This window comes from Molothrus aeneus, chromosome 6 (genome assembly GCF_037042795.1).
Source record: "Molothrus aeneus isolate 106 chromosome 6, BPBGC_Maene_1.0, whole genome shotgun sequence".
Lineage (NCBI taxonomy): Eukaryota > Metazoa > Chordata > Aves > Passeriformes > Icteridae > Molothrus > Molothrus aeneus.
This window is the reverse complement of record NC_089651.1, coordinates 26,745,912-26,773,643: the sequence shown is the minus strand read 5'-3', so window position 1 is coordinate 26,773,643 and position 27,732 is coordinate 26,745,912. Positions and strand designations below refer to the sequence as shown.

The 27,732-nt window shown below is 41.8% G+C and overlaps 3 protein-coding genes across 4 annotated transcripts in view; 2 read left to right on the top strand and 1 right to left on the bottom strand.

Annotated features, from left to right (window-relative positions):
* TTBK2 (tau tubulin kinase 2) overlaps positions 1–8,444 on the top strand; it is a 75,512-nt gene extending 67,068 nt beyond the window's left edge. For both annotated transcript variants that reach the window (XM_066551774.1, XM_066551775.1), the window contains 2 exons: positions 2,942–4,203; positions 5,198–8,444. In XM_066551774.1, coding sequence (XP_066407871.1) covers positions 2,942–4,203; positions 5,198–5,666 — 1,731 coding nt within the window. In that variant the 3' untranslated portion in view covers positions 5,667–8,444. The remainder of the gene's footprint in view (positions 1–2,941; positions 4,204–5,197) is intronic.
* Positions 8,445–16,100: 7,656 nt separating this feature from the next.
* On the bottom strand, positions 16,101–18,664 carry LOC136558216 (uncharacterized). Its single transcript, XM_066552537.1, has 2 exons — positions 17,959–18,664; positions 16,101–17,155 (listed from the first exon to the last, which is right to left on the bottom strand). The coding sequence occupies exons 1-2, from the start codon at positions 18,410–18,412 to the stop codon at positions 16,497–16,499; spliced, it is 1,113 nt and encodes a 370-aa protein (XP_066408634.1). The 5' UTR covers positions 18,413–18,664; the 3' UTR covers positions 16,101–16,496.
* An 84-nt stretch (positions 18,665–18,748) lies between these two features.
* CDAN1 (codanin 1) overlaps positions 18,749–27,732 on the top strand; it is a 32,103-nt gene continuing 23,119 nt past the window's right edge. The window contains exons 1-5 of the mRNA XM_066552895.1: positions 18,749–18,844; positions 21,628–22,328; positions 23,879–24,085; positions 26,407–26,600; positions 27,034–27,153. Coding sequence (XP_066408992.1) covers positions 18,749–18,844; positions 21,628–22,328; positions 23,879–24,085; positions 26,407–26,600; positions 27,034–27,153 — 1,318 coding nt within the window. The remainder of the gene's footprint in view (positions 18,845–21,627; positions 22,329–23,878; positions 24,086–26,406; positions 26,601–27,033; positions 27,154–27,732) is intronic.

Below are 27,732 nucleotides of genomic sequence, written 5' to 3'. Positions count from 1 at the left end.
GAACACATAGGTGAAGTGTCAAGTCCAACAGGGGTATAATCTAGTTCTTGTACTTTGAGAAGACCAATAAGAGGTTTATTGACCATGTGAGAAAGCAAATTTTTGTTTGTTAGTGAATAAAAATCAAGAAAGTGATATATGTGTGCAAAAAGCCTTTTCTGAAAGTTTGAATTATTTAGTAGTACCAGATCTTTAATTGATACTTAGTCATCCAGTATCCTTTTCTTTTCTCCATTTGTTCAATGTTTCTTTTTCACAAAGAGCTCCTGCCTATTTGATTGTAGGTGGTTCAACAAGCCTAATCTCCTCTTTCTTGAATGTAAGGGTTAAATCTCTATGGCCGAGATGTGGTGGAAAGACTAGAAAATTCTCTCTCCAGATGTGGCAAAGGATATGAAGTCTATTGAAAAATGTAAATTAACTTCATATCAGAGCTGCTTTCTTCTAGAAAGAATTGACATATGAAAGAGGTGTCACAAGGAAAAGAGAGTTTTAATGTAAATGTATTTGAGCAAAGGAGGATTTAAATGCAGTTGCAGTTCTTCTGGAAATATATCAAATAAATACCCTTCTGAAAGCAAATGCCTAAGGTTGTCTCATCTCTGTAAGTTGAGAGGACACCCCGATCATTCTGTTCTGAGGGAAGTCATCCTTCAGATATGTTGAAGATAACTCTGGTATTTTAATCCTGAGTTATTTGGATTGGCAACTAGATTAGCTCACCCAGTGAAAAGTTTGAAAAAGGAAATATTTACACATCCTTATTTTTGAGATGCATCTGCAGCCTTGGAGAACAAGGTACTGAAACAAACTATTGAAACAAGACAGAGCTCAGTGGACATCAAATGCCCATGTGAGGTCTCTAAAATTTGAACCTCCTCTTCCAAGGATAATATTGCATTAAAATTTCCTGAACTCACTTTTACCCAGATTGTAGATCAAAATTTTTAAGCAAGCTGATGATTTTTGTCTGACAGGCCAAAATAAGTCCCTCTGTTGCATGAAAGCAAGTCCTTCAATGTAGGCTGCCTTGAGCAGTGTTGTCTTTGGGCAAATTCCTATGTCTGTATGAAAACCTATGGGACAGCTCCCCTGTTTCATAGATCTTTTTGTTTTTATTTTTTTTTCCTCCGGTTTTGTATTTTTTCTTCTCTGTGCAGAGTTCCCTCTAAACTGTTTTTTACTACTCAAGATTTAGGCACTAAATTATCTAATCATGGAAAGGTGCCTTTAAAGACAATTCTATTTCCTCTGTTCTTTCTGAACTGATGTTCTTGGATTCTCTCAGAAGAAGTCTTTTGCACTAAGAAACATTTCACTAACTCAAAAGGGAAATAGTGTTTCTTTCAGATGAAACAACCTGGACTGAGAGTAAGAGGAGATGAGTAGGACTGTTTTGCCCAAACTAAGTAACCTCAGATTTTTGCTCAATGTACCATTTTAATTTAGCAAACATGAAGGACTGTATTGGCCCAAACTTGAAAACAAATTATAAAGGAAACAAAAAGTAGACTCTTACTGCAGGTCTCTGTGTGATTTTTTTTTTGTTTGGTTTGGTTTCTACTGCCAGTAGTACCAATGTACTAGGCTTACTAGGCTTCTTGCACAAGCCTAGTAAGCTCAGCACTGTGTATAATTTCTCTAACAAAATCAAGTAAAATCTGTATTATAACACAGCAGAATCCTAGCAACGCTCCACTTGTCTCTTCCACCAGTAGTGACTCAAGAAAGTGTTTTTAGCCAAACTCAGACTCCAGTTTCCACTTGCTGTTGAGTACAGATTGTGTCAGATTCATGAAGCTATAGAATAGAAAGAGACACAGAGCTGAACTCTGTCCATGTAGAAAAAGATGTAATGGTATCCCCTTGATTTTTAATTTTTTTTTTGCTGTTTAGACCAACTTACTCCAACCAATATCTATAAGCCAGAATGTTGGACTCCTCTTCATGTGAGAGTGCATTCCTCCCATGTCTCCAGAGACAAAACTTGTGTATGTGCTCTCTCTTGTGTATGTGTTCTCTCACCCTCTCACCTCATGATTCTTGCATTTTTGTCTGTATAGTTGCCTGTCTTCAGTGGAGAAGGTGATAAACAACTCCATTTGGGTTTTTTCCCTTTTTGATGGGAACTAGAGGAAGTGGGTCTATGCCCATCAAGTAGGGAGAGATATGAATGCAGGTTTCCCATTTCCTGGACACATACTCTAACAATTATGCTGTGTGCCAAAGACAGCCCTCATCATAACCAACTGTTTTTCAAAGAGTATCTGACTTAATGATATATACAGGTTTTAGGAGTGCTTTATGTGTATCTATTGGATCAGACCTGGTAGGGGATTTAGATATGTAAGTATTTACTTTTTGGATGTCTTAATCACCGTAGGTAAGGAGATCTCCTAACCAGGTTACCTACTTAAAATGGGGCATAAGCTTCAGTAGGAAAATCAATAACTAATACAGGGTACACAGAAAAGTTCTTTTTCCAGACAAAAATATATTAAGAGCATGGAATTTCTGAATCTAAATGTCACTGTGTTCTTTGTCTTCTGCATTTGTCTAAAAATATTGCTGTGTACCTGTTAAAAATTTTACATTTATATACAACTTATTCTAGGAGTATTCAAACTAAAATTAAAAAAAAACCAAACCAAAAACTGCCCGTTAGGATCTCATTCCCAGGGGGTTATACTTGCTAACTGCAACATCTTTCACTGACATGGTTTTTTTACCTGATACGTATTTCTGTCTTGAGAGAACAGATTATTTTTTTCCTGATTATCTACACGAACGCTATGAAGTTAGGTATTATTTGAACATTGTGATTCATAGGAATCATTATATAATGTATGTTGAAGACGTGGAACCAAAGCTGCTATTTAAAGGATATTACTTGTATAACATTCCCGAGTTTCTCACCTTTTTCTTTAATTTTCCAATGCAGATAACAATACCCAGACCTTCAGTGGCATCCACACAGTCTGCTTCAGAGAGCTTTCACTATGGCCACCAGCTGGAGAGAAGAGAGCAGGATGGTCAATCTGTGGAACATACCGTGGAACTTTCCTCTCCAAAGGAAAGTTTGCCAGGTTTGGTTGGGACAGAGGATGCACTTCCAGCTAGTGCGAACAGACCAGATTTGGTACTTAATATTAGCCAAGAGGTGCTTGACAGGGGAGGACTTGTCAAAGAATCTGTCCTGGATTGTGTCCAAAAGGACCTACCTGAACACAATGGGATACAGGAAGAGAAAGAGCTTGGAAATATTCCTGTGGAGGAGGCTGAGGAAGAAGGGCTCCCACTGGTTTCTGAGGATGGCATTGAAATGCTAAGCAAAGAACAGAATTCTTCTTTGCCAGGAAACTCAAAATCTGCAGAGGAAGAACCTCTAACAAATACTGAAGCAGCTCAAGAATCAAAGTCAAGGCTTGTCTGTTTGGTGCCAAATCAAGATGAGGTTCTGAAGTCAATAGCACCTAAAACATCAGAATTGTCTCCCTCAAGACTTAATAATGCACATGTTAATAGACAGGGAAGCAAAATAGCAACCATTCAGGAAAATGGTTTTCATTCTGATAAGGAGGAAGTCCATAGCCAAGACCTGAAATGCCACCAAGTGGCCCTTACTACTATTTTGCATCAGGAGAATAAAAAAGAGAAAAATGCTCCCAGAAATGGAGAGTTATTCCATTGCATTTCAGAAAATGAGAATTCTTATCGATCTAAGAAGGACTCCGTTAAATCTTCTTTTGTATTCAGGCAGAGTCGAATCCCAGTTTTAGCACAAGAGATAGACTCAATGTCAGATTCCTCTTCTGTTTCTGCAAAGGAAAAGCTTCTTCTAAAAAAGGCCCATCAGACAGACTTGGTCAAATTACTTATGGAAAAGAGACAGCTCAAATCTTTCCTTGGTGACCTCTCAAGTGCCTCTGATAAGTCACTGGAGGAAAAAATGGCTGCTGCTCCAGTACCGTTTTCTGAGGATGATGTCTTAGCTTCGTTTTCTAAATTGACATTGGACTCTCATTTCAGCAAGCAGAATGAAGATAGCTCTTTATCTCCAAGCAGCCCTCAGTCCAGAAAAAGCAAGATTCCAAGACCAGTGTCTTGGGCAACCTCTGATCAAGTTACCAGTTCAAGTTCAGCTCAGTTCTTTCCTCGGCCACCACCAGGAAAACCGCCTACTAGACCTGGGGTAGAAGCTAGGTAATGCAGAGAAAATAGAAATAGATTTTCAGGTTGAAATAGATTTTCAGGAGCTAGACTGCAGTTACTGTGCAGGATGTAATCCTGTAGAAGTTCCACTCTCTAACTAATTAAAAAAAAATGCTAGGCTTCAGTTCTCTGAGAAAGCTTACACTGTTGAAGAATGAATGAGGAGAAGCTGATACACAAAATGAGCCTGGTTCACTGTTAAAACTAATACATCAATAGATGTGCATTCAATATTTTGAAACGTGACAATCTATAACTAAATTTTTACACATTTTGTTAAAGTGAGGTTACTTTTCCAGAACTGCTGGTTATTTACAAACCCACAGAAATTTTTAGGAGCTGCTGTATTCAGCTCCCTTGAAAATTCATCTGTTCTTAATGTAGATATTGTAAATATTTGGAGATTCCAGCATCACCATTAAGTCAATTAGCTATGGTCAGATCATGTCTAAGTAAACCAACTAATTAAAGTAGGGCAGAGTGAATTTTAGAAGGCCTCTCGTTTGCCACGTCTATATGCAAACAACCACATTCTAGTTTTTTCTGTCTACATTCCCAAGATAAGGATAATTTTGATACAGTAGTGCAAAATCCTTTGAAGGAAGCTGCACTGGGCCTTGTCATCCCTTAAAATTGTGTATGGGAGTGCACTGATGGTGTGCAGGAATGGATGTACCACTCTGAAATGGCAATAAGCACTGCTCTTCAGTGCACTTCTTCAAACACCACCAGGAAATTCCCGTTATCCTGTAAACAATGAGGCTATTTGTGGGAGTGAGTTTATATAAATATAAATACTGTGTTGAACTGAACAACACAGAAGCCAAAGCCTAGATCCAAACACCTCTGCCTAACAGGAAAGTTGAGCTCCACATATCTGTTCAGCAATGCAACCGCCTCCTTAGTTTCTAGTGATATGGAGTTTCTATTTGAATTTTAGTGAATAGATGGAAATAGAAATAATCTTTCTTCGTTTCTTCTTAAGGTTGCGCAGATACAGAGTCCTAGGCAGTAGCAGCTCGGACTCAGATCTTATCTCTCGTCTGGCTCAAATCCTGCAGAATGGATCTCAAAGACCAAGGAGTTCTACCCAGTGTAAGAGTCCAGGATCTCCTCACAGTCCAAAAACACCACCCAAGAGCCCTGTCATCCCCCGCCGCAGTCCCAGTGCCTCCCCTAGGAGCTCTTCTTTACCCCGTACTGCCAGTTCTTCTCCGTCCCGGGCTGGGAGATCCCATCATGATCAGAGGAGTTCATCCCCACATTTTGGGAGGAGTAAATCACCTCCTAGCCATTCAGGCTCTTCATCTTCTAGGAGGTCCTGCCAACAAGAGCACTGCTGCAACAAAACGAGCAAGAATGGTCTGAAAGGATCTGGCAGTTCTTTCCACCATTCCCCTAACACTAAGACTTCCACAGGAAAGAGCAAATCAACTACTAAGCTTAGCAGATAGGAACTGGGTCTTGACAGGTATAAAATCTCCTCCTAAGTCTGATGCATGTTGTGTCTGTGTACTGTGTATTTAAAAAAATAATCAAAAAAAAGTATATTAAAAAAAGGTGTTGAATCTGCACATTTTAAAGAAAGTAGCCATTGTAAACTATTCATGAGAAAGCATTCTGTGTAAATAAATGGCCAGGCTTTGCCTTAGAGCAGGCAGCAAGCAGATCCACGAAATGGGAAGTAGAGGCCAGGGTAAGAATGGCTGGGTAGTCAAAGAGGTGCAATGTATTTAGAGTGAAAAAGTATCTTGAAGGTGAGTGTTTTAAAATGGTATTAATCTCGATCTGTTTAGTTTCCCTAGTTAGAAGATTGGGCCTAATTATTTAAGGCCTTGCGTACTCGAGGAGTATGTAAGAAAGCCTGAAACAGTCATTCCCAAAATGATGTCACTACTTGGGAGATAAGTACTGCTCAAGCATTTCTTTGCAGTTTTAAAAAAGCACACACTTTAGAAGATGATATTTCTGCCTTATAAATTTCTTCCATTTTGAGCTGCACTCACCTCTGAGTCACTGAGTGCTTATTTTGTCCCCTATTATGGCACAGATTTCTTACCTAAGTATCATAGACCTTACCTCTTCTTGACACTGATGAAATTTAAAAAATCAATATTTGACAAGATGTTTTTGTACCAATATTATTTAGAGATTTGCTTAGCAGTAATTAGGATCCAAGAAGCTGGTTTTCAGTTTTTTGGGAGTCATAGTGGGGTTTTTCAAACCACATTTGATAGGATTTGGAAAAGCATTTCCTCCTAGGAAATAAGAGAAAGGAGTAGATATATGCCCTTCACTGGATATTGTAGATTTACAGTAAAATGCAATATAAGTTAGAAATTAAGAACCTTTCTTTACCCCCTTAATTCAAATGAAAAAAGAGCCTTTGTTATTGCTGACTTTTTTTTCCCCCATTATTTATGGATCACTTAAACCACGGATCTTGCAATGCAGGGATGATCACCAATCAAGTTTTGGTTTTTTGGTAATTTGTTTTCTAAAATTATGAAAGATGAAACAGAGATGAGGAAATTGTCTACTTTAGGAACGTGATAGGTTAGGGGTGATGGAAATACACTTAACACCCTTACAAAATCTGGGTAAGAATATTAATCATCAAAGCAAAATATACAGAAAGAAGTCTGAGATATTTTCATATCGGATTATTGTAATTCAGTTTCCCAAATGTGTTTTTGATAGAGAAGCTTTGTGGACTCTCAGTAAAGTCCATGGTGTTTAATTCCTCCAGTTTTATTAGGTAGTTACTCAGTAACATCTTGTGCTCTGCAGGAACCCTGTTGGGAATGAAAGGTGTGGCACCTTTTGCTATGTTCATAAAAGCATAGTGGGTCAGAATAGGGACAGACAAGAACACAAGCCTGAGAAAGATGCAGCCAGCTCTCCTCCCCAATGATTCCTGTTGTGGGGACTCTGGAAGCATAGGAGACTTGTCAATTACTGATCTGCTTGCTGTAGTCATATGCCTCTCCAGCCAGCATCTGTGTTTTTTTATTTAACCTCTGCCAAATGAATATTTTTGGATTTAAAAGGGAATATTTTGTCTCTGAGCTAACACATTCTAATGCTGCATTAAAGCTGCCCTAGAGCTGCACTGAATTTCACTTGCTTTGTCAGACTATGTTGATTTTTTCCTTTTCTTATTATGTATATTGTTTCCCATATGTAATGTAGCACAGTGTGGAACCTTAATTTCATTCAGGTTTCAAGCACTACAGATGAATGCAATAGGTAGGGTATACCTGCTTTTTCTGAAGAAACTGTACCATTGCAAAGTCCTATTCCTTTGTATTATAATGTATAATAGGTGCTATACCAATAATTGCATGTCCTCATGGTAAATTATATAATATAAATATTTATATATACATATATGTATATGCTTATATAAACTCATTCTTTCTCATTTTTCATTTGTAATTTATGGACTACAAATAGTACAGTTCCCTTTCTGTTAGCTCCTGTATACTTACCTCTTCTATTCTCCCCTGCACCCCTGCCAAAAAAATCTGGAATGCACAAATTCTAATAGCCTTTATACCTTGGTACAGAATTGAAGGACTGCTGATTTCTCAACCAGCCAATGTTTTGTGTTGCAGCTTGGGGTTTTTTTTTTATTTCTAATTTCATGTGCACATTTGCATATGGAACAAGAACAAAGACTCAAAAGGTATTTTTGTTTTTTATTACAAATAGGTCTTGCTCATTTTTATTTCATTATGTGAGTTCTAAATTGTGAATACTTGTCATATAGGAACAGTGACAGTCTATGAATACCTAATGGTTGAATGTGACAACAACAAATTCCATTTTTTCCTTCCTGTTTTCTACATGTTTCCTTATGGTATACCATAAAAAAGAATTTGGTCACATTGTGATGTTTTTGTCCTGGGCACTTGCTGGAATTATTTGTTAAGGTGGTGTGGCAGCATATGATTATTTTTCCTTATTTCTGAAAAGCATTTATTATCATCATGTAAGTTTATTCCTCTGTTACATTGTCAATTTTCACAAGTACTAACTTTTTGTATCCTTGCCTGAAAATGCTGAAGTTGAGGTGTTTATATTTTTTCTCTAGTGTAACAGCATCCAGAAATGGTAACTGCTCTACAGGTGAGAAAGCACATAACACCTCTCTTATGTTGTCTTCAAAGTACAGGCTTGTCCATTGTTTGACATTACTATGTAAAATAAACCAATGCTGTAGAAATTCACTCGTACTTGAACTACTTGCTAATATAAAAATAGTAAACTATGCCAAAAAGAAAAAGAGAAATCAGTCATTATTGGTGACACAGGCTTCTTTTGGTGAGGAAAAGGTAGAAGGACTGTATACTCCCAGTTGCTTTTTTGCTGTAGATTTAACAGGATCTAAGGAGAAAATAATGAAGATGTGAATGGAGGAGCAATTGTGAATAACTTATCTTGAACTACCTGCTCTTCTTGAATTTTTTGTTGCTTGATACCCTTCTCCCAAAAGTTTACAGAAATGCTTACTGTAGTCTAACATAGCAATCAGTTAATGCTATTAAGTAATGGTCAATTGATCAACTCATACATAAATGTTAGCTTTATATTTCTAGAGGGCCTATATAATCATTAAGGACTCTGTAAGCCTCAGTATTTGAATGTGGATATGGCTCTGCAGAAAACCACCAATGTACATGTGTGTGACCCTTGTGCAGAGTGTGTGTGAATAGTTTATGGCAGGTTATCTGCAAGACATTTTCAGGGACGGGGAAGATTTTTCTCCATTGTACAAAATGGCTGCCATTACTCTGCATAGCACACAGCAGTTTATATAGGAATATTAGCTGGGAAATAATAAAATTCAAGGAGCTGTTGCTTTGTCTTCTCCCTTTCTTTGGTGAGCAGTGCAATGGAGCCATGACATGTAGCAGGTGCAGATGCTGCATGCTCATTTCCTCTTTATGGTGGATTCTGTGTTGTGGCCAGCACTTTGGAGCATTTTTTAGAGAAACTGAGGCATGAAGCCTTTAAACTAAAATAGAACTTGAAATCACCAAACACTTCACACAGACTTTTGTGCTACAATATTGCATGGTAAAATCAATCTAAGTTACAATCTCAAAAATCAATATTAGTTAACCTCTTTATTAATTACAAATGCCAATTACTACTTAGGTAAAACCCTGCTAGAATAATAGAAAGTGTGATATGGTAGAGCAACATTGGCAAGTTGTATGATGCTAAGCCCTATCTACTGCTTGAGCAGGATCAATACGCGTAGAAAATGCCACTGCTCAAAGCCAGGAGCAAGATGAGGTCTTAACTGCTAGTTATATGTAATTATACAGGAGGCAGAGCTCTGCAGAGTGACACAAGGCATTCATTACAGCCACCAGCCACATCCTGTCTTGGGAAATCTGGACATATTCTTACTTTGAAGTCTGCATGTTTGAGATCAAGCTTTCTTGCATACCTCACTAAACAGTCTTATGTATAAGAAAGGATTTGATCCTATATATTTAAAAATAGCTTGAAATATTTTTCATCTGAAAAAGACTTGCTGGAGCTCTATCATCTACAATTTGTAGTATTATGGTAATAACTATTGCTGGGAAAACACACAATTTTGATTTTATATATATATATATATATATATATAAAATACACATTTGTACCTAAGTGTATCTTCATATACACTTATATAGATACTGTATATTATATAGAAATATATATACATACATACATATGTGTGTATATACATATAGATAGGAAGAGTCTCAGCTATTCCATCCTGTTCACTGGAATTCATTTGCTGGAGTGAGCCAAGGCCTGTTTTGCTTTGATTTACTCTGGTCTCCTTTTCATCTACTGCAATGTCCCTATGCCCTAATTCTGATTTTGTGTCTTTTTCATATTACAAGGTCTCAGCCTATAGTCCTACTTGGGCAAAACTCCTGTAAGTCCTTCTTATTGCAGTAATACTTATGCAATGGTTGACTGTAAGGCTTCTAAATTTTTTTTCTTTTTCTCTTTGATGAGAATGTAGATAAAGCCAGATTTACAGTACAGTCTTTTTCCTGTAAACAGATTTTTTCTGTAGTGAATTGAACATTTTTATGGAACACTTAGAGGCACAAATTCTGGTAAGAAGAATGTAATTATTCCAATTTCTTAAAAGGGTCTAATGGAAAATAAATTATATGTGCCTCCAATTTTTATATATATCTTAAATTAGATATTAGTCTTCTGGAAATGAATAGGAGAATAAAAGAGAGTCAAAGTCAAACTCTTTCTCATGACAGGCCTATAATACATGAATTTTTTTCATGCAGGACTGATGCTGTGAGGGAACAAGAGCCATGTCTGTCTTGTCGTTCTCAGTGAGTCAGGGTCTGCTTAGGTTAACACCAAGATTCCTGTGGTGCATTCTCTGTATGCTTTTCCACTTTTAGGAATGGTCAGAGAACTCTTGGCTGGAAAAAGGCCTTGACTTTTATCCACGAGTCCTCTCTTCAGCTGGTGAAAGCTTTGGCTGCTTGTTGGATGGTGAACATGGCAGTGCTAGGTTAGCAGTTGAACTTCGATCTTGGCAGTGTTTTCCAACCTTGATGGTTCTATGATTCCTCTTTCTGAAATTTATAGAACAGGACATAATATTTTTATTCAACTTCTTTTAGCTAATCAAGTAAGCAGTGAACTGATTGGGTTTGTTTGCTGTTTTGCTTTTGGCTCAAATGTTTTTGGTTGTAATTTAGTAGCATTTTTGGTTACCAGAAATGCTGGTAAAAGGAAGTGAGGTTCAGTGTTTTGGCTATATGCAATACACAGGCATAGGTCATACATTTTTTAGCTAATCAAATTGCATAAACATGCACATCACATAAGAATACCTCACCTGTCTGCTTGAAGCCAGTGTTCCTTTTCCCTACACATAATATTCGTGAAAGAGAAATTATATAAAATCAGCTTGGATTATATAATAATTATCAGGAATTATCTTATGATATTTTCAAATACCAAAAAGCTTTTATCACTCATTTTCATATGGTTTAAATAACCAGGCTTTTTAAATATCTTTAAGGAGGGGTTTTTGTTTGGTTGGGTTTTTTAAGGAAAAATGTACAGGAGTCCATTGTTTCAAAGACTGATGTATTAACTTTGCAATGACTCTTGCCATCCAGGTTTGAACAGGTTGGGCTGATTTTAGTCTCCAGTGATGATAACACATTCTCTCTCAACAATGATAATGACAAACCCAAATGCTATGCTCCTGTTTCTCTTCTACATGAAGAGGTTGGACCCATGGGAGTTCTTGCTGTTCTTGTGCAGGTGCAGCTTCATTAAAATCAGTATAGGGTCCTGTTTTGTTGAGACTCTTTCCCCTGATTAGGAACCGAAAAGATAAACTCACTCTATGAATATCAAATTTGCTGTTGCTGTATTTTAAATTGGAAAATACTAATTTTCTTATTGTTGTTATTATTATTATTACATGACATGCTTCTGGATCTCTCCTTTTCTGTCAGAATTACTGTTGAGAGCCAGCTTTGGCCAAGAGTACAATGTGGTTTCTTCTAAAACAGTATCCGAAGTGGCTCATGTGAGGCCCCCATCATCCACAAATGTCTGTGGGAATTCAGCTGGAATTAATTTGATGTTTGTTTTGAGATCACTTGATCTTTGACCTTTTATGTAAAGGGCCTATGGTAACAGCAGAACAACTTGCTCCAAAAGATGCAATGTAATTAACTTGGTCTGCCTGGCTTCAAATCCTTTTAAACCAGTATCTGCTGCATGGCAGGCATGGTCATAAAGCTTTGATGCAAAGTGAAGTAGGATTTTTTTGACAATTTCACATATTTTTCTTCTGGCTGGAGATCTGGATTTGTGGCCAAGCAGCCTTCTCTGCATCCTCTTTACTTTCATTGGCTAGGAAGCAAGATCGGAAATTCTTCCCCAGCTTTTAACTTTCTTTTCTATAGAGTCAGCCCAGACTCAAGTTGCAGTGCTTGTGTTAACAGATGCCAATTTTCAAATGCTTTCCTATGAACATCCAAACTAGTAAATTAAGGAAATCACCAGCAATGCCTTCAGACAAGTACTGACTTTTTGAAGTGGCCAACCAATGGCTGCTAATCTAAAATCCCTGGACAATACCACAAAAAATTAAATCTTTGTATTAATTAAAAATGTTGTAAACCCCATAAAAAATCAACAATAACAATGTTGTAAACCCCATAAAAAATCAAGTACTCAATAGTAAAGTCTACAGTGTGATTAAATTAAGTGGAAAGTAGTTCTGAGATTGTTTTTTACCATTGAGGAAGACAAACGTTGAGTCCTTCAAATTCTCTTACTCAGTAATTGCAATTCTCTTCCCCTCCTTGGAAATCCTCTAAGCCATTCTTAAGTTTGCTCAGGCACCCAAGAGCATAAAGAGTTAATGCCCTTGTCATGGTCATTTGTACATAAAGTTGTAATTATTTATTTTCTCATTTGTACCATATCAAGGCTTTGTACAATGTTTAAGTTTTGTTTTCAAATTATTTTGTATTTTATTTTTATAAACTGGTTCTAAATAAAATATTCATTCAGCATGCAAAACTTCAATTCTTGATTGTGTTTGTATAATGATTCATTAACTTAGAAAGCTTTAGCTGAAGTATTTTTCAGTGTTTTTTACTACTGTAACCCTGTAATTTAAATGGATAAAGTGCTTCAGTGGTGATTTTTTTTTTCTCTGTTTCAAAAAAGTAAAAACAAGTGTGTGTTGGTACTACTACAGCATGAATCAAATGTTCATATTGCAAATTTAAATGATTGTATCAATGGAAGTTTAACTGATTTAGTAAGTTCATGTGCTGTATATTAATAACTACAGAAAAATCCAAATAGGCCACCTCAGAAACCTGACTTTCTATTTGTTCTTATCCCTTCTGTCTGTGTTCATCTAAACAATAACTGATTGGCACAGCCAGATCAGGTCAATTTTAGTAACAATAGGTTGGTCCTGAAAAGCCAGCTGCTGATGGCATTTTTCCCTTCAAAATTGTATTTTTTTATTTAGTCAGAGGTCATTATAATTGACCTCTTTTGGGGATAATCAGCTGTCTGGATGTAGTCACTAGGCTTTTACAGTCTCTTGAGGGGACTTGTCTCCCTCTGTACAATAAACTTAAGCAGCAGATAGCAGAGAAATGAATGAATGGAAGTTGTTACTGAATCTGAGTGCTATGGGGGAAATGCAGTGTTAAGCTACCAGTTGCTCTAGTTTCCTCCAAGACCCTTTTATTTATCTTCTCAGTAACACTAAGCATAAGTAGAGTGTAAAATCATCACAATTTATATTTGTGGTTTGTGCCTGAATGTCTTAGTCCTATGCTACCAGAAAATAGTCTGCACTTTGCACAGCAGGACAAGCTTTTTAGGGAAGTCCAGAAGAATTTGAGAAAATTCCCTGGATCTCTTTCTCATTATTACCACTGTTATGCCATGCATTTGGGGAAATTTAAAGCCAGCTCTGCCTTTGTTCAAATAATTGGCAGTATTTTCATTTAAGCTTCATGACCAGGTCATTAGCTCTTGTCATTTACACAAATAGCCTGGATAGCTTCACAGGAAACAAACTGGGAATTCATTTACTCAGTAACAGTCCAAGAAAATTGTTTCACCTTCTGTTAAGAGCAGTCAGAAACTTAATGGCATGGCTTCTGGATGGTGCATGTGATCACAGAAAGGGTGTGTAAAGAAATAGCAACCAACTGTATTAATTTGAAGATGAGAATGACAATTTTGCCCACTCTGTAGTGATGAGAGGTAGCTCAGTTTCCTTCTCTATTTAAAAGATGTAAATCTAGAATGTCTCAGAAGTGGAAGAGTTACTTTGATCTGGCTCCAGTATATTTTAGCAGTACAACTGAAACACAGGGAAAGAAGCAAGATCAGAACAAACATGCTGTGGTACACTGATGTGAGGTCTGGTTGTTCTCTGACCATCACAGTGTCTTTTAGCATTGCCTGGCTTGTCTTCCTTCATACAGGAGATCCAATCTACCCCTTCTGCTCACAGGATCTTGCTGCACTTCTCTACTTGCATTGTAGCTGCTTCTCACGTAAATCAGTACTGGAACACGAGAAAGCAGACACACAAGTCACCTCTCCCAAGAAGTACGTGAAATTCAAGAATTAACAGTTGCAAAAAGAATTGAAACATCAAGAGAAAGACAGGTTAGAACTGCCAGTTGCAACCTGGACAAGCTCAAACTGCTGCCCAGAAGGACCAGGTAGATCACATTTCCAAATCTACCTGGAATACTGTGGTAGCATGAATTACCTTCTGTGATCATGAAAACAAAATACAGAAAATCCTGCTCAAGAGAGCCCATCTGTACTGATGCAGGAGAAATAATGCTTCCAACAAGTTAATTTGGAAAGCTTTTAACAACATAAAAACAAAAATCCATAGAAGGATTCTTTGCCATTCTTAAATTCAGCAATTTCTTAATAGCTGTCACCCATACGATCTTCTTTTGTTAAGGTAAACCTGGAAAAAAGAACTTTCTCTTCTTCAAGGTATTAATCCCAATGAACATTGTGCTGTACACATATACATTTTATTTTTATGAGATTTTTTCACATTTTACTCCATCTGTGATTCTGAAGGGAAACACTTGCTAACTGATTACCCTGTTTCCACATTTTAGTAGGCAGCAGTGGCTGGTTTCTGAAGTGCAGATGAGTTAATTCAGTACACTAAAATGGTGGACATGAAGAACATTTTCATAGGGTGGTGTTCAGTCAAAGCTGACTGCAAAAGCGGCGTACCTTATGCTATGATTACATATTCTTATGCTTCTCAGGAAAGGGGCAGTTTCATTGTGATTCTCTATGTTATTTGTATTTGCTAAATTTCTGTAGCAGGAATGCTTGTGCAAACTGACTGTAACACTACAAGCAGCTAGTCATTGCTATAGGCCAAATTTATCTGCAGAACCTTTTTAAATGTTGGTGATAAATGCTTAAGAGCACCTGTATGATTTTTCAAGTCATTGGACAAAATTTCAGGTGAGTGTTTTTGTTTGACCTCTGGTACAGATGCCAGATACAAGAACATTGCACCTCTGCTACTTCTGAATTGTGCAAAGTAGAGTGGCTCGAATATGTAAGCCTGAAACACAAAACAGTGCCAGTGACAACAGTTTTCCCTATCTAAATATGAAATGGCAATTTTTCTTTTTGGCATGAAGATAAAATGATTTTTGCTTGTTTCAGGTTGACACCAAGTTACATTTTGCTCCAGCTCGTCCTCATCTTTCTTCTTCCTTGGCTACTTAGTTATGAGAAAGGAAATGATAATCCAAGCTTTCTAAACTATGCAGGAACATTTGTCTGGAATGAAGTAAGCCCCTGCCTCCTGTAATTTAACAGCAAATCTGACTTCCATTTTGTGTAAAACAATACAAATCTTTTTGTTCTCTGTATTTCAAACACTGTGGTATTGATTCAATTTCTTACAAAATCAGATGAAGATACAGCCTACATATAACCTATAGAAAAAGGCATCACTCATCCATTCCTCATTTTTCTGTATTTCTCTATTTTAACCATGTGACTGGTTAAAAAAGAGACTACCCTGCTAGTGCAGTAAAACACAATGTCTCTGAAGAGAGGGTGCATTTGACAAGCCAGGAATGAAGAACAGCCAAGTGGAACAATGCTGTATGACTTCTGAGGAGGACACTAATGAATGCTCAGTGCTAAACCATTCCTAGAATAAGCAGGTATCTTAAACTCCTCCTGCGATGCCTTGCACAGCTCAGACTTATAAAACCTCAAGAACAACAACCAAGCAAACACCCCCAACATAACTATTAGAAAAGGGAAGTACTTAAAAAGCCAACTGCTTCTGAGGCTTGTTTAATCCAAGAACCAAGTAACTTCTGTAAGTTAGCTCCTGGTGGTAGTAACCATAATGTTACTTTTCCACCCCACTCTCATGCCTTTTATTTTTCACAAGGTGACATTAAACAAAGGATGATACAGACAAAAGTCTTACTAAAAATAAATGGGGTTTTTTAAGAGAATAAGAGGATAAAGAAAAGAGAAGAAATTTATTAGCCAACTGCAACAGAGTTAACTGGAGGCTGGTAATTAGTGTTTAATGCCACCTATAGTAAAATGTTTCCCACTGGGAAAAACATGGGAGGCAAGTCCACTTCGCTCCTTTGAAGTCAAAGGCCGGAGCAGAACATACATCAGCACCCAACAACACAGTCATTTTACATCTATTCAAGTTTTTACACATCTGCAAAGCAGAAGTAGTAGCAGCCATTTGGATGTTCTTTCTTAATGGTTCTCAGGGGAGGCCTAGGAAACTCAGAAGGACCTGGCTCTTGTGACATGGAGCTGGAGCTGCAGCTGCTGCTTCTGCTGCTGCTTCCAGCCACCTGTGCTCTAGCTCTGTCCTTAGCAGGGGAGAGCTGGGGGGATCCTGGGCTCAGGTACCCAGCTGTGGTCTGAGTAGATGCAGTTGCATGTGTGGTTGGGCCAGTGTTGTTTTTCACATAGATGTTCTTGATAGCGACAAGCGTATGTGCCATGATGCTGATGCTGTTATTCAGATCTTGCATGCCTTGCTGCAGCAGCCGAAGATTGTGGTTGACACTGTCAAAGCCAGACTGGATCACCTGTATTTGGGTCTGCTGAATCTGCAGTAGGTCCTCTTCAGTCATTTCATTTTGGTCTGCCTGGCACCTGCCTTTTGTTTTGGCTTTTACTTTCCCAGAGGAACCACCACCTGATGTCCCCAGAAAAGGCAGCTGTTCTTGACTAGGTGGAACCACTACCATGTCCCCAGAGCTTTCTTCTGGCTCCACCACCTTCACTACTATTTCTTCTTTGAGGTTCATCTGCTCAAGACTTGATTGATGAGATGGGCCAGGACTGCCATTAAACCCTAAAAGAGGTGGAGGGAAGAAAAGCAAAGGAAAGCCCATGAGAAACTTCATAACCTCAGTGGTGACATATTTTCTCATCCACTAAGCACTAACATCAGTCCTTGAAAGAAGACTCTCAAAATATGTTATCATTGATGGTTTTAGAATACAAATTACTTTGACAGGTGGTAAAAAACCACAAATACACATTCACCAGTTAACCATGTATCTGCATACTACAGCTCCCTTATCACCACAGAAGCCAAGCTCTAGGATCCCAGAGGCAAAGTTCATTGCAAGCTCATTTCATGCTCTATCGTGCACGCAGTAAACGGTAAGAGCATTGCTGAAACACTGGATTGGAAGAATCCCTTGATATTCCAGCATGCTAGGACAATATCGCTGGCATGTATGAAGTTATGCACTCACAGCACTTTGTACTGGCTGGACCTGCGTGCTGCCATGGCTTTTTGCATTTGCAAGAATAATAACGGCAATAGTGAAGATCGGTGGCCGGGTCTAAACGCCTCGTGGATGGGCAGCATCTCCTACGTAACGCTGTTTTTACTCTTGGTGCTGTTCTTAGGCACTTCTGTGACCTAGAGCACGAAGCCTCACAGTTCTGTGTGCGTGCGTATAGGTTTTGCCTTTCCAAGGATCCGAACCAGCGCTTTCCTGCGGGGCCGGTCCCCGCGGCCCCTGCGCGCCCGCAGCGGGCGGGCAGCGCCGCTCCCCGCGCACCGGAGCTCCCGCGGCTGCGCTGGGGGACGCCGGGCGGGCGGAGGGTCCGTGGCGGAGCCGCGGCGGTCGCTCCCGCACTCACCCATGTCCCCCACGACGGCGCCGGGCAGCTCCAGCGTGTCGATACCGCCCACGATGGGCACGGCCTCGGCGGGCAGCAGGGAGCCGTAGGGGCGGCGCTGGCGGCGGGCGGGCGGCGCGGCGGCGGGCGGCAGCTCCTCGGGGGCCAGGAGGAGGCCGAGGGCGGGGGGCGCCGGCGGCCCGCAGCCCTGCGAGAGGCGGCACAGCTTGCTGCGGTCGCGGCGCTTCAGGTCCCGCCAGCGCTTCTTCAGGTCCTCCACGTCGCGGGGGCAGGCGGCCACCGGGTTCACCTTGTGCCGGATCAGCTCCCACACCTTCCGCTTCTGGCCCGCGGAGGCGCGGCCGGGTCCCGCCGCGAACAGCAGCTGCTCGTGCTTCAGCACCTGCTCGATCAGCACCTCCGTCTCCGCCTCGTTGAAGTTCGCCTTGCGCCGTTTGGGCGAGTCCTCGGCCATCTTCCGCCGGGGGTGTTGGCGGGCGGGTGGGCGAGGAGCCGCGGGGAGGGGGGGACGCCACTGCCCTTCCCTGCGCCCCGACCCGCGGGTGCCGCCGCCGCTAGGCCGGGCCCCGAGCCCTGCTGGGGAAGGAAATACCGCGCATGAGAGGAAAAGACGCGCACGGACCGGCGCAGGCGCCCCGTGCCCCGCGTGTTGACATGGGGAGGGGGCGCGGCCCCCGCCCGCCTCCCCGGCGGGAATCCCCTCTCGGCGCCGCCCCCGCGGGAAGGGGGAACACGGCGGGCCCACCCCCGGCGCGGGTTGTGCGCGTGCTCGGCGGGAGCGGGGCCGGGAATGGCGGCGGTTTTGGAGCTGCTGCTGCAGGAGGAGGTGCCGGTCAGCGCCGTGGTGCGGTGGCTCCGGCACGGCCCCGGCCACCGCACGGCTGAGGTAACGCGCGCTTGGTCGTCCGCCCGTAGCACCCTGGCTCCGGCGGGGCCGGGCCCGCAGCCGTGCCACTCCCCCAGCACCCTCCGCTGCCGCGGGCCGGGGCCGTGCGGGAAAGTTTGTCCGCCCCGCGCTGCTGTGAGGGGTGAAGCCCGCGTGGGTCAGCCCGGGGCCCCGTCAGGTGCCGGTCCGCGGCGGAGCGTCTGTCGGGCCGCCGGCGGCACCGCCCCCGGCGCGGGCGGGCTCCGGGCACGGCGGCGGGAAGGCGAGGCCGTCGGCGGGAGCTGCGCCGGGAGCTGCCTGGCGGGCGTGTGAAACCCGCTGGAATGCGCGGGGCTGAGCCCGCCGGAGCTCAGCGCCGCCGGCGCCGGGCGGTCTCGGGCGGGCGGTGGCGCCGCGCGGCTCCGGGGCGGGAGCGGGGAGGCCCCGCGGGCGCGGGAAGCGCCGGGAGCCCGGGGCGCCGTGTGCTAGCGCAGAACCAGCGGGACCGGCGTTGGGCAGCGCAGCACGGCACAGCACAGCACAGCTGGTGTCCTAAGGGAACGCGGTCACACTTCCTGCATCTTTGTAGGGGAAGGCAGCGGTGAAAGCAGGACGAGGCTGTCAGCACCCAGGGCTTGGTGGTGGCTCTCTGCAGGCGCCAGCGCGCCTCCCGGCTGGATGTTCCTCCCGCCTAGACCTTGGGGAGGATCTTTGCGGGCTGGGAGAGGGTGTTTATTGGCTGAGTTTTGTAACGAATGATTTGGGTTCTTGTGGAAATAAAAACTTTTGTAACTGTAGATAGACTAGGAGCGCTTATATTTCCCATAGAGAATGACACAGAGACACAATTAGTATTTAAAGCATCTTCTACCTGATCCCCTTGCATAGTGCTACCTAGCATTAAAATCAAAACTCACTGGTGTCACCCCCATGAGTTAGTTGGGTGTTGCCATCATCCTAAATGTGTGGGAAGAATGGACCAGCACTTTTATGTTGTGTGGTATTCTTTCAGCTGTGACTTGCAGAAGCAAACCTGTGGACATTATGAAGTTTGAGATCCTGGCAGCTCAATTAGCACTGTGGGTAAGGGGTGGGGAGGTCAAAAAGTTTGCCTTTGCAAGGGAATTTCTTGCTGCCTTTTGCTGTTGGGAGCAGTGCAGTTACTTCAGCATAAGAAAGCAAGTGGGAGGTTTGCAGCTGGCAGCTGTTGACAGGTTGCTGTTACTCAGTTGTGGAGGAACCAAACCTCTGTTAACTTGGACAGAGAAAGATGAGTGAAAATAGGTTGTGCTCTGAAAAGTTGGAGAAACTGCCCAACCGTATGCATAGCATAGACTGTAATCATCTTTGTGCCCCTATGCTAATTCCAGGGGAAGGACATGCTAGGCCATCTCTTGCTCTAGCTCTCATGGCAGTTTTGGGCTGGACATGGTCTTCTGACACCTCATGGGGGTTGTATTCTGAGCTGTGCTTTTTCACTGATTGTTGGCTGCTTGGCTTGTTATCTGGGCTGTGTCAGAATTTCACACTTCTCCAAGGAGCTGAATTGGTCTCACACTTTAAAATATGAGTTTTAGTATAGGTGTTGAAGATTGTGTGAGTCCGGTTACAGGCATGTTAATTTTGCTTTCACTTCTTTCTTTCATGCAGAAACCACCTTCAGAAATAGTGTTTGCTTTCTTGACTTTTCATCTCGTTAGGGTTGTGAATACAACTTAACTGGAGTACGTATGCAATGCTTTCAGTATTAGTAAGGAAAAGGTTTTGAGAACTTCTGTTGTTGCAAATGTTGCTGAATCCCATTGAGAGGAAACAGAAACGTGATGGAGTGTTAGGAACAAAAGAATTTTTACCCAGGGTACAAAACTTCAAACTGCACATATAGCACGAAGTCATTTTTGTCTAGATTTACCCTTGTAAGATCAATGCCACCTGTTTGGATTTCAAATGTGTTGAGTCAGTGGTGGGGTTTTTGTTTAAGTTTCTTAAGTATAAACTTCACATACCTTAAAGTTCTGTTCAGAAACAGAAACGTGATGGAGTGTTAGGAACAAAAGAATTTTTACCCAGGGTACAAAACTTCAAACTGCACATATAGCACGAAGTCATTTTTGTCTAGATTTACCTTTGTAAGATCAATGCCACCTGTTTGGATTTCAAATGTGTTGAGTCAGTGGTGGGGTTTTTGTTTAAGTTTCTTAAGTATAAACTTCACATACCTTAAAGTTGCACAGTCTCTGTTTAGAGAGAGAACTTCTGTGAGTTCGCGAGCAAAATTATTTAATTGAAATGGAAGAGCAGCTTTGGTCTTGTATTTGGCGCTGCAGGACTCCAGGTGCTTCAGCGGTTGTTGTTACAGCACCCCTCTGTGGGAGCAGGCAGCATTCACAGAAAAACAGGGCACAGAGACCTTGCAGACTGTAGATTTTTCTGTTAGAATTAGATGCTTTCAGTATTGATGTTTTCAAAATGTTGAGCTTGGGGGTGTCAGTCGCTCCAAGTCTTCCCTGGCCATAGCTGCAGAGAGTATTACTGATGTTTTCATGGAACAGTTCCATTATTTTCCAATCAGAGACCAAAGTTAATGACTCCATCTGAAAACTTGTGCCAAAATGGCTCGTGTGTAGGCTGATTTTCAGGTCTGTGACCAGCACTATTGAATTTCAGTGATGTACTTTGACAAGTCATGTTGGTTTTTATTGTGTATTGAAATCCCATAGTTACTACTTAAATGTGTCTGGGTACTTGGACAGAAAGAATCGGGTAGCATCTTTATATTAATTTTTTGTCTACTTCTCTTGTAGGAGAACCACATCCATGACAAGCTGGTATCTCTTAGCTTGCTTCAGAAAGATTTTGTGCCTTTTCTGCTGAATTTTTTAAGGGAGCAGACCAGCCAGATCCTGACTAATGGACCTCCTACTCCTGCTAAAACTCCTAATTCCAAGGCTCATGGGAACCAAAGGACAGGATCAGAAAGGAGGGCAGGCCATGCAACCAGCAGCCGAGTGCAACTCTTTTCTCAAAGGACTTCAGTGACTACCTGCACCACAGATACCAGCTTTACTCCTGATGCAACATCCAGTGGTTCCTCTTCCTTTTCTGGGTCGAACCTGTCTAGCCCTTATGGTGATTTCCCCAGCGTGGTCTCCAGCAGCAGCCCGAGCTTTGGGCACAGCCCTGTGCTCCACCACGGTGAGAGGCGTTCCTCTCAGAAGGCCAGCCTGGGGAGCTTCCTGACGGCCACGCCTGAGGCCCTGCCCGTGAGACGGGGCCGCAGGAAAGGCAGCAGCTCGGCCGGTGCCTCTGGCCGGCAGGTGGCTCGCGATCTGGGGCGTTCCCTTGCTGAAGAGGAGGATGGAAAGAGTGATGGTGGATCATGGAGTGGAGGGAGAAGGAAGCGGAGTGAAGTGCCTCTTGTTTCTGCCAGATCCCCACCCAGCCAGCTAAACCTTAACAACCTGGAGGAGTTTCCACCCATGGGTGCTGCCTCTGGCTGGACGAAGTAAGAGCAAGTCTGCCTCATTGTGTCACTGGGATTGCTACAGGTTGCAGCTCCTTGACCAGCAGTTGTGGGTGTCCAGATGCAGAAGAGGCTGTAATACACAATACCTGGCTTCTGGGAAACATGGTCAGAACTGCTTTGTTCTGGTCACCGTGTAGGGAGGGGAGTATTGCCTTGACAGGGAGTCAGGTTTCCTCTCCGTGGACTCACCCAAGACACCTACCTCTTTTGCCTCTTGCTTGTGTTGCTGCCTGCAGCTGGCCAGTGCACGGCCCAGCTGATACAAAGCTGAGCTCATCTTTGTCCTTGTGTGTTCTAACGAGTCAGCGTTATCTTGGCTCCTCACGTTTCGCATTTAACAGAATATCAATTGGTAAGGAAGAGCTATCCTGGAAGGCTCTTCAGCTTTACTGATGCTAGCAAAAAAGCTTTTGGATTGATCTTCTGTGGCTTCTGGTAGCAGATGTTAGCCTGAAGCTTCGTTTGTCCTGTGTAATTGTGGACAAAATAGCAGGCTGTGTTCTTGGTCTGCAGCAAGCCCTGGTCTCCTTGGTGACCAGCTGAGCTTTGGGGCAGCTGTTTGTGTTGTGGTTGCCTCAGTCCTTTAATCTTTGTCTTTGCGTTCTTTAAAATCCTCATTACCAAATAGAAAGCCTTTGTGTCAGCCTGTTTGCTCTGTATATCAGTCACTGGTCTCTGAAAGTGGGACTTTCTAGTTGGACATGCAAAATTCCAGCTAAAAATTATAAAATGAGTGAGTCTGTACAGCAAATCCAAATGCAGGGTTTGGGTCCTGCTCTCGACGCTACTTTGGCCAAGGGAGATAAGATGTGTTTCCAGCACAGCCAGCAAGTCTCTCTTCCTCAATTGCATTAATGCTCAGCTAGGAAAAAGAAGTAGGAAAGAGATCACAAGTCTTTGGAAATCAGTGTTACAGCGATTTTAAGAATACCTTAGCTGTTAATATGTAGCAACCAGCATTTCTGTGGTGCTTTATGTTTCTGTATCCATTTCCATTTTTTTAGTGCTTTTTTTGCTACTTTACCAAGCCTATTCCTGAAGGACAAATCCAAGTATTTTATGCAGGAAGCATGAGTTTCCCTGAACTTAAACAGCCTGGACTCCCACTGATAGACAATGGCAACTTGATTGATTTTGGTGGGTTTTTTTTCTCCTGATCATGTCAGAAATGAATTCACCAGCAGTTTCTTACTAAAATGGGGCATATCCTGTCCTGCAAATTAGAAACATTTGGAAAGGTTATGTGGCCCTGTGGTACCTGTTAGATGGCTTGCTATTTGATAATTAATTTTGCTGCAGGTTCAGCAGGTTGCTTGTAGCAGTCTATAGCTCCGTGACTTTTTTTTTTCAGTGATAGAATAAAATTAATAACTACAGCTACAGTTTAGAAATTCAATATCCCAGCTCGACATGCATTTTGTTTTAGCATTAGATTCCTCTGGAAGAGTTAATTGCACATCTGTCTTGAGACCGAAATTTTTTGTTATTGTTTAGCTTGATTTTAGTGGAATTGCTTCTCTTCTTTTCAGCAAAAGTAAACCATCGAGGCGAATCAACCCAACTCCTGTGAGTGCTGAGCGGCCCCTCTCGAAACCAAAGACCTGTTTCACTTCTACACCTGTCAGCCGGTCTCCAGCCTCAAGCCTCGAGGCCTTTGCTGCTGTCCAGGAAGGACACCTCTCATCTGTGATGAGCAACAGCCTTCAAGAGGAGAGGGAGATGCTGAAGAAAGAACGGTACAGTCTGAGCAGGGGGCTGATTCTTTATTCCCTTGTGTCCTGGTTCCAGCCAGGACAGGGTTCATTCTTCAGTAGCCAGGAGACGGCATGGCCAGGACACAGTGAAAATGATAGCAGAATATCCAAACCAAATATTGGTGACCTTAAATTATAATTTGCCTAAAGCCAAATGTGTCTGTGGTATCAGACTAGGATATTAATGCACCTAGCTTATGTTTGCCATTTTAGAGATGTGCTGACTCTGGAACAATGACCCTCACTTCAAAAGTGTAGTCAGTTCTCACTGCTTTTATGAGATTTTTCTCTTCATGGAAATGAATGTGGGGCTATCTCCTATGCATCTTTCCTTAGATTGCACAGGCAAAGCAATTGGGTGTAATTAGACTGTGTTTGAAGATTGCACCAAAACACATTGGTTTGGAAAAAATGAGTTAGTGATGCAAATGTGTGGAAAGTGTTAATGGTCTTGCAAGGTAGGTAGACTAACAGAAGCTTGCAGTCAGAGAAAACAGAATATGGGCACTTGAGATTCTGTTTTAAAGATTACTACTGCAGTTATCTGTTGAAAATTGCTGTCAGATGAAGTGAATCTTCTAATTTCATCTCTGCTGTTTGGTTAGTGTGTGACTTTCATTGCTTGTAAAGTGGTATCACTGGTAGTCTGTGAAGATTGATACTTAGAAAAAACCAAACTGCAGTAGTTTGCACTATTGTTTATTGTTTATAATTGCTGAGAGAACTGTTGCTGTTCTTTGTAGATTTTGTTCTTGGGGAAACTCCTCAGGACACATGGGTGTAATTCTTTTCCTGCTAAGTTTTGCAGTTCACTTCAGTGGGACCAGAACTGGCTGAAACATATCCAGTAGAGTCTAATGAATTACTGCTTGTACTGAACCTGCAGCAGAAATGCTCAGGATTCAAACCTGCCACTCTGCACTTAAGTCTAGCACCTATTCCAGTCTGAATTCTACCTGAAATGTCCCAGTAATGTGTATCAACTGAAGTCAGTGAAATAGCAGTATGTGGTTGGTTGGATCTTGCCCATGCAGTGATATTCTCATCTGACCCATCATACTTGAAAGCTGGGAGTTGCTGCTGTGTCCTCAGTTGTGGTGAAGTACAGAAGTAAGGCAGTCTCCAGCCAGCTAGATCCCTTTAAGCAGGGGCAAAAGGTGAATTTCATCCTGAGGTAGATGACAGCACTGGGGCAGAAGTGAAGCACAGTCTAACTGCATTATTGGAAACTTGCCATAGGTAAGGTCACAAAGTACTTAATAGTGGGCTCATCCCTTGGGTGCCATCACAAAGTACTTAATGAATAATTTTCTTCAGTTCTATCTATTACTCAATCATTTTCTTCAGTTAGTTGATTATGTTCATTGCAAGGAAGCTGCTGGTAATCTTTCTACTTCCATTTTGGGACCAGTTCTTCATCACAGCAGTTCTGCTAGAAATAGGCCAATTGAAAAGGTTCTTTGTTGCAGGTGAAAATGTTTCTGACTTCCCAGAGCCCTTAAAGTGACTTAAATCTTTCACTTTTGATACAGTGTGGCAAGAGGTAGTGTGATGTTCCAAGCGGAAACGTTCCCTTGGAATCTTTGACAATCATTTGATATTGCTGTTACTGCCTCGTGTCCTGTTTCTCAAGTGTGTTACGTATGCTACTCTGGTGTTGCATTTTGGATGACCTCTCTAGATATAGTTTTGTACAATGTCTGTGTATTTAACTAAGTGATCATTGTTGATTTAGAATCCAGCAGTCAAAGTAGTTTGTTCCTTCTGTTGTTTACCTTGCCAGTCTGGGATTTCATCAGCTGTTGCATTGCCTTTCCACTTATTGGTATTGGATCTTCTCAGAGTGTCATTACTTTACATCTATACCAAAGGGATGGATGTGAGCCTTATTTTCATAGATGTTTTAAAATATCTACCTGTCAGAAACTGTACATGAAAGGAAGATTTTAGGACCTGGTCTCTAACAGATTCCCCGTCCTTAACAGGTAGCAGTTCAGATGAGAGAAGTAATAACATATGTTAGTTGGTTAATTTGGTCAAAGTGCTACACTATTTTAACAGAGTTGCAATTTGAATGGGATTCTTTGGTCTTTTGCTTGCTAACCCCAAGATCTATTCTCTGTTAGATAAAGATGACTTAAATTACTGTCATGCTAAAAGCTGCTTTAGACAGTGTAAATGAGATGGTTTAGTTATTGCAGGATTTCCTTCATGCTACACTGGAGAGAAAGACCTCTTCTGGCTGCATGGCTGCTCTGGATCATCCTCAGTCACATGGTTATGTTGCTGCTCTTGAATTTCAGATGCAAATTGCTGCACCAGGCATCTTCTCCTGCAGGGATATCTTTTGATCCTTGTACTCCAACTAAGCCTAGCTACACTCGCAGTGCCAGCCTTCCTGCTGAAAGCCATTTGGTGACCTGTGCAAATCCTGCTAAGGTTTCCTGCAAGAAACAGTTGGAGTGTCTGGCACAGCTCTATTCATCCTGTATAGCAGGTGAGGACACAGAAGATATGAAACTGATCTTTCTTTGAGCTTTGAACTTACATGTGTGTTGTGAGAGGGAGATAGATGGGAAGTGGAAGCTGTGGGATAGTTATAGTGTACAAACAAATGACATCTGGAAAAAGAAAGTAAGCCAATACTGTTATTTAAATAAATGAATACTTGGCAAAAGTGTAGGGAAGGAGATGAGCCTGATGCAGTACTCTGAGCTGCAGTAGACTGAAGTTGTATGTCCCATATGAAACCAGACTGTTCCCTAACACATCTTTCCCATGCTGATCTACACTTTATCACAGTGTCATGTTGTGGGGAGACAATTCTTTGCTGACTACCACAGAGCAGGAATCTACCTTTTTACCTTTGTGTATTAAAGCAGGACAGTATTGAGTAATCCACCTTTAACATCTCAATTACTCTCTCCCAGAAAACCTGGTACCAAATATTTTTCTGGAACTGTTTTTCGTTCTGCAACTGTTGACATCTAAAGGCACTTCTACTGCAGAAGATGGGGATAGTGACCCTGAAATCGGCGAAAGAAATAGAGGTAAGCAGTAGTAACGAAGGGAAAGAATCTTGCTTCCATAGAATGAGAAAGTGTTGTAGAGTAGCTTGGACAGTTATTCTTAAATTACATAAAAATGCCTTATTACCACTGCGGGACTCACTCATCTGAGATGCTGACAAAAGTCATGCATGTATGGGAAGTGCTTCCACAGTATGATAGAGTGTGGTTGCTAGTTAGTTTGAATCTAGTTTTCTGCTATTGTGCGAGATTTGCTGTAGCTACTTCTATCACTGACTTTTAGAGGGAAGGACAGATGTGCTTGAGTTGCTTCTCCATTGATCCTACAACTCAAGTGTGCTGTTGACCTGCTATGCGTTTATTAAGCTTCAGGTTTGGATCTGAGTGCATAGGATCCAGCTGTCTTGTTGCATTTGGTTTTTGGCAAATTCAGCCTTAAGCTTGATGCAATTAGTACTTTGATCTGGATAGTACAACCAAAAGAGTGGCTTTAGGATAAGACCTACCACACCCTCCTCCACCCCACATGCCTCAATTTGATTGACCTTTGTTTTGCTACTCTTTGATTCTTAGGGCTGAGATTAGGAACATGAAATCTTC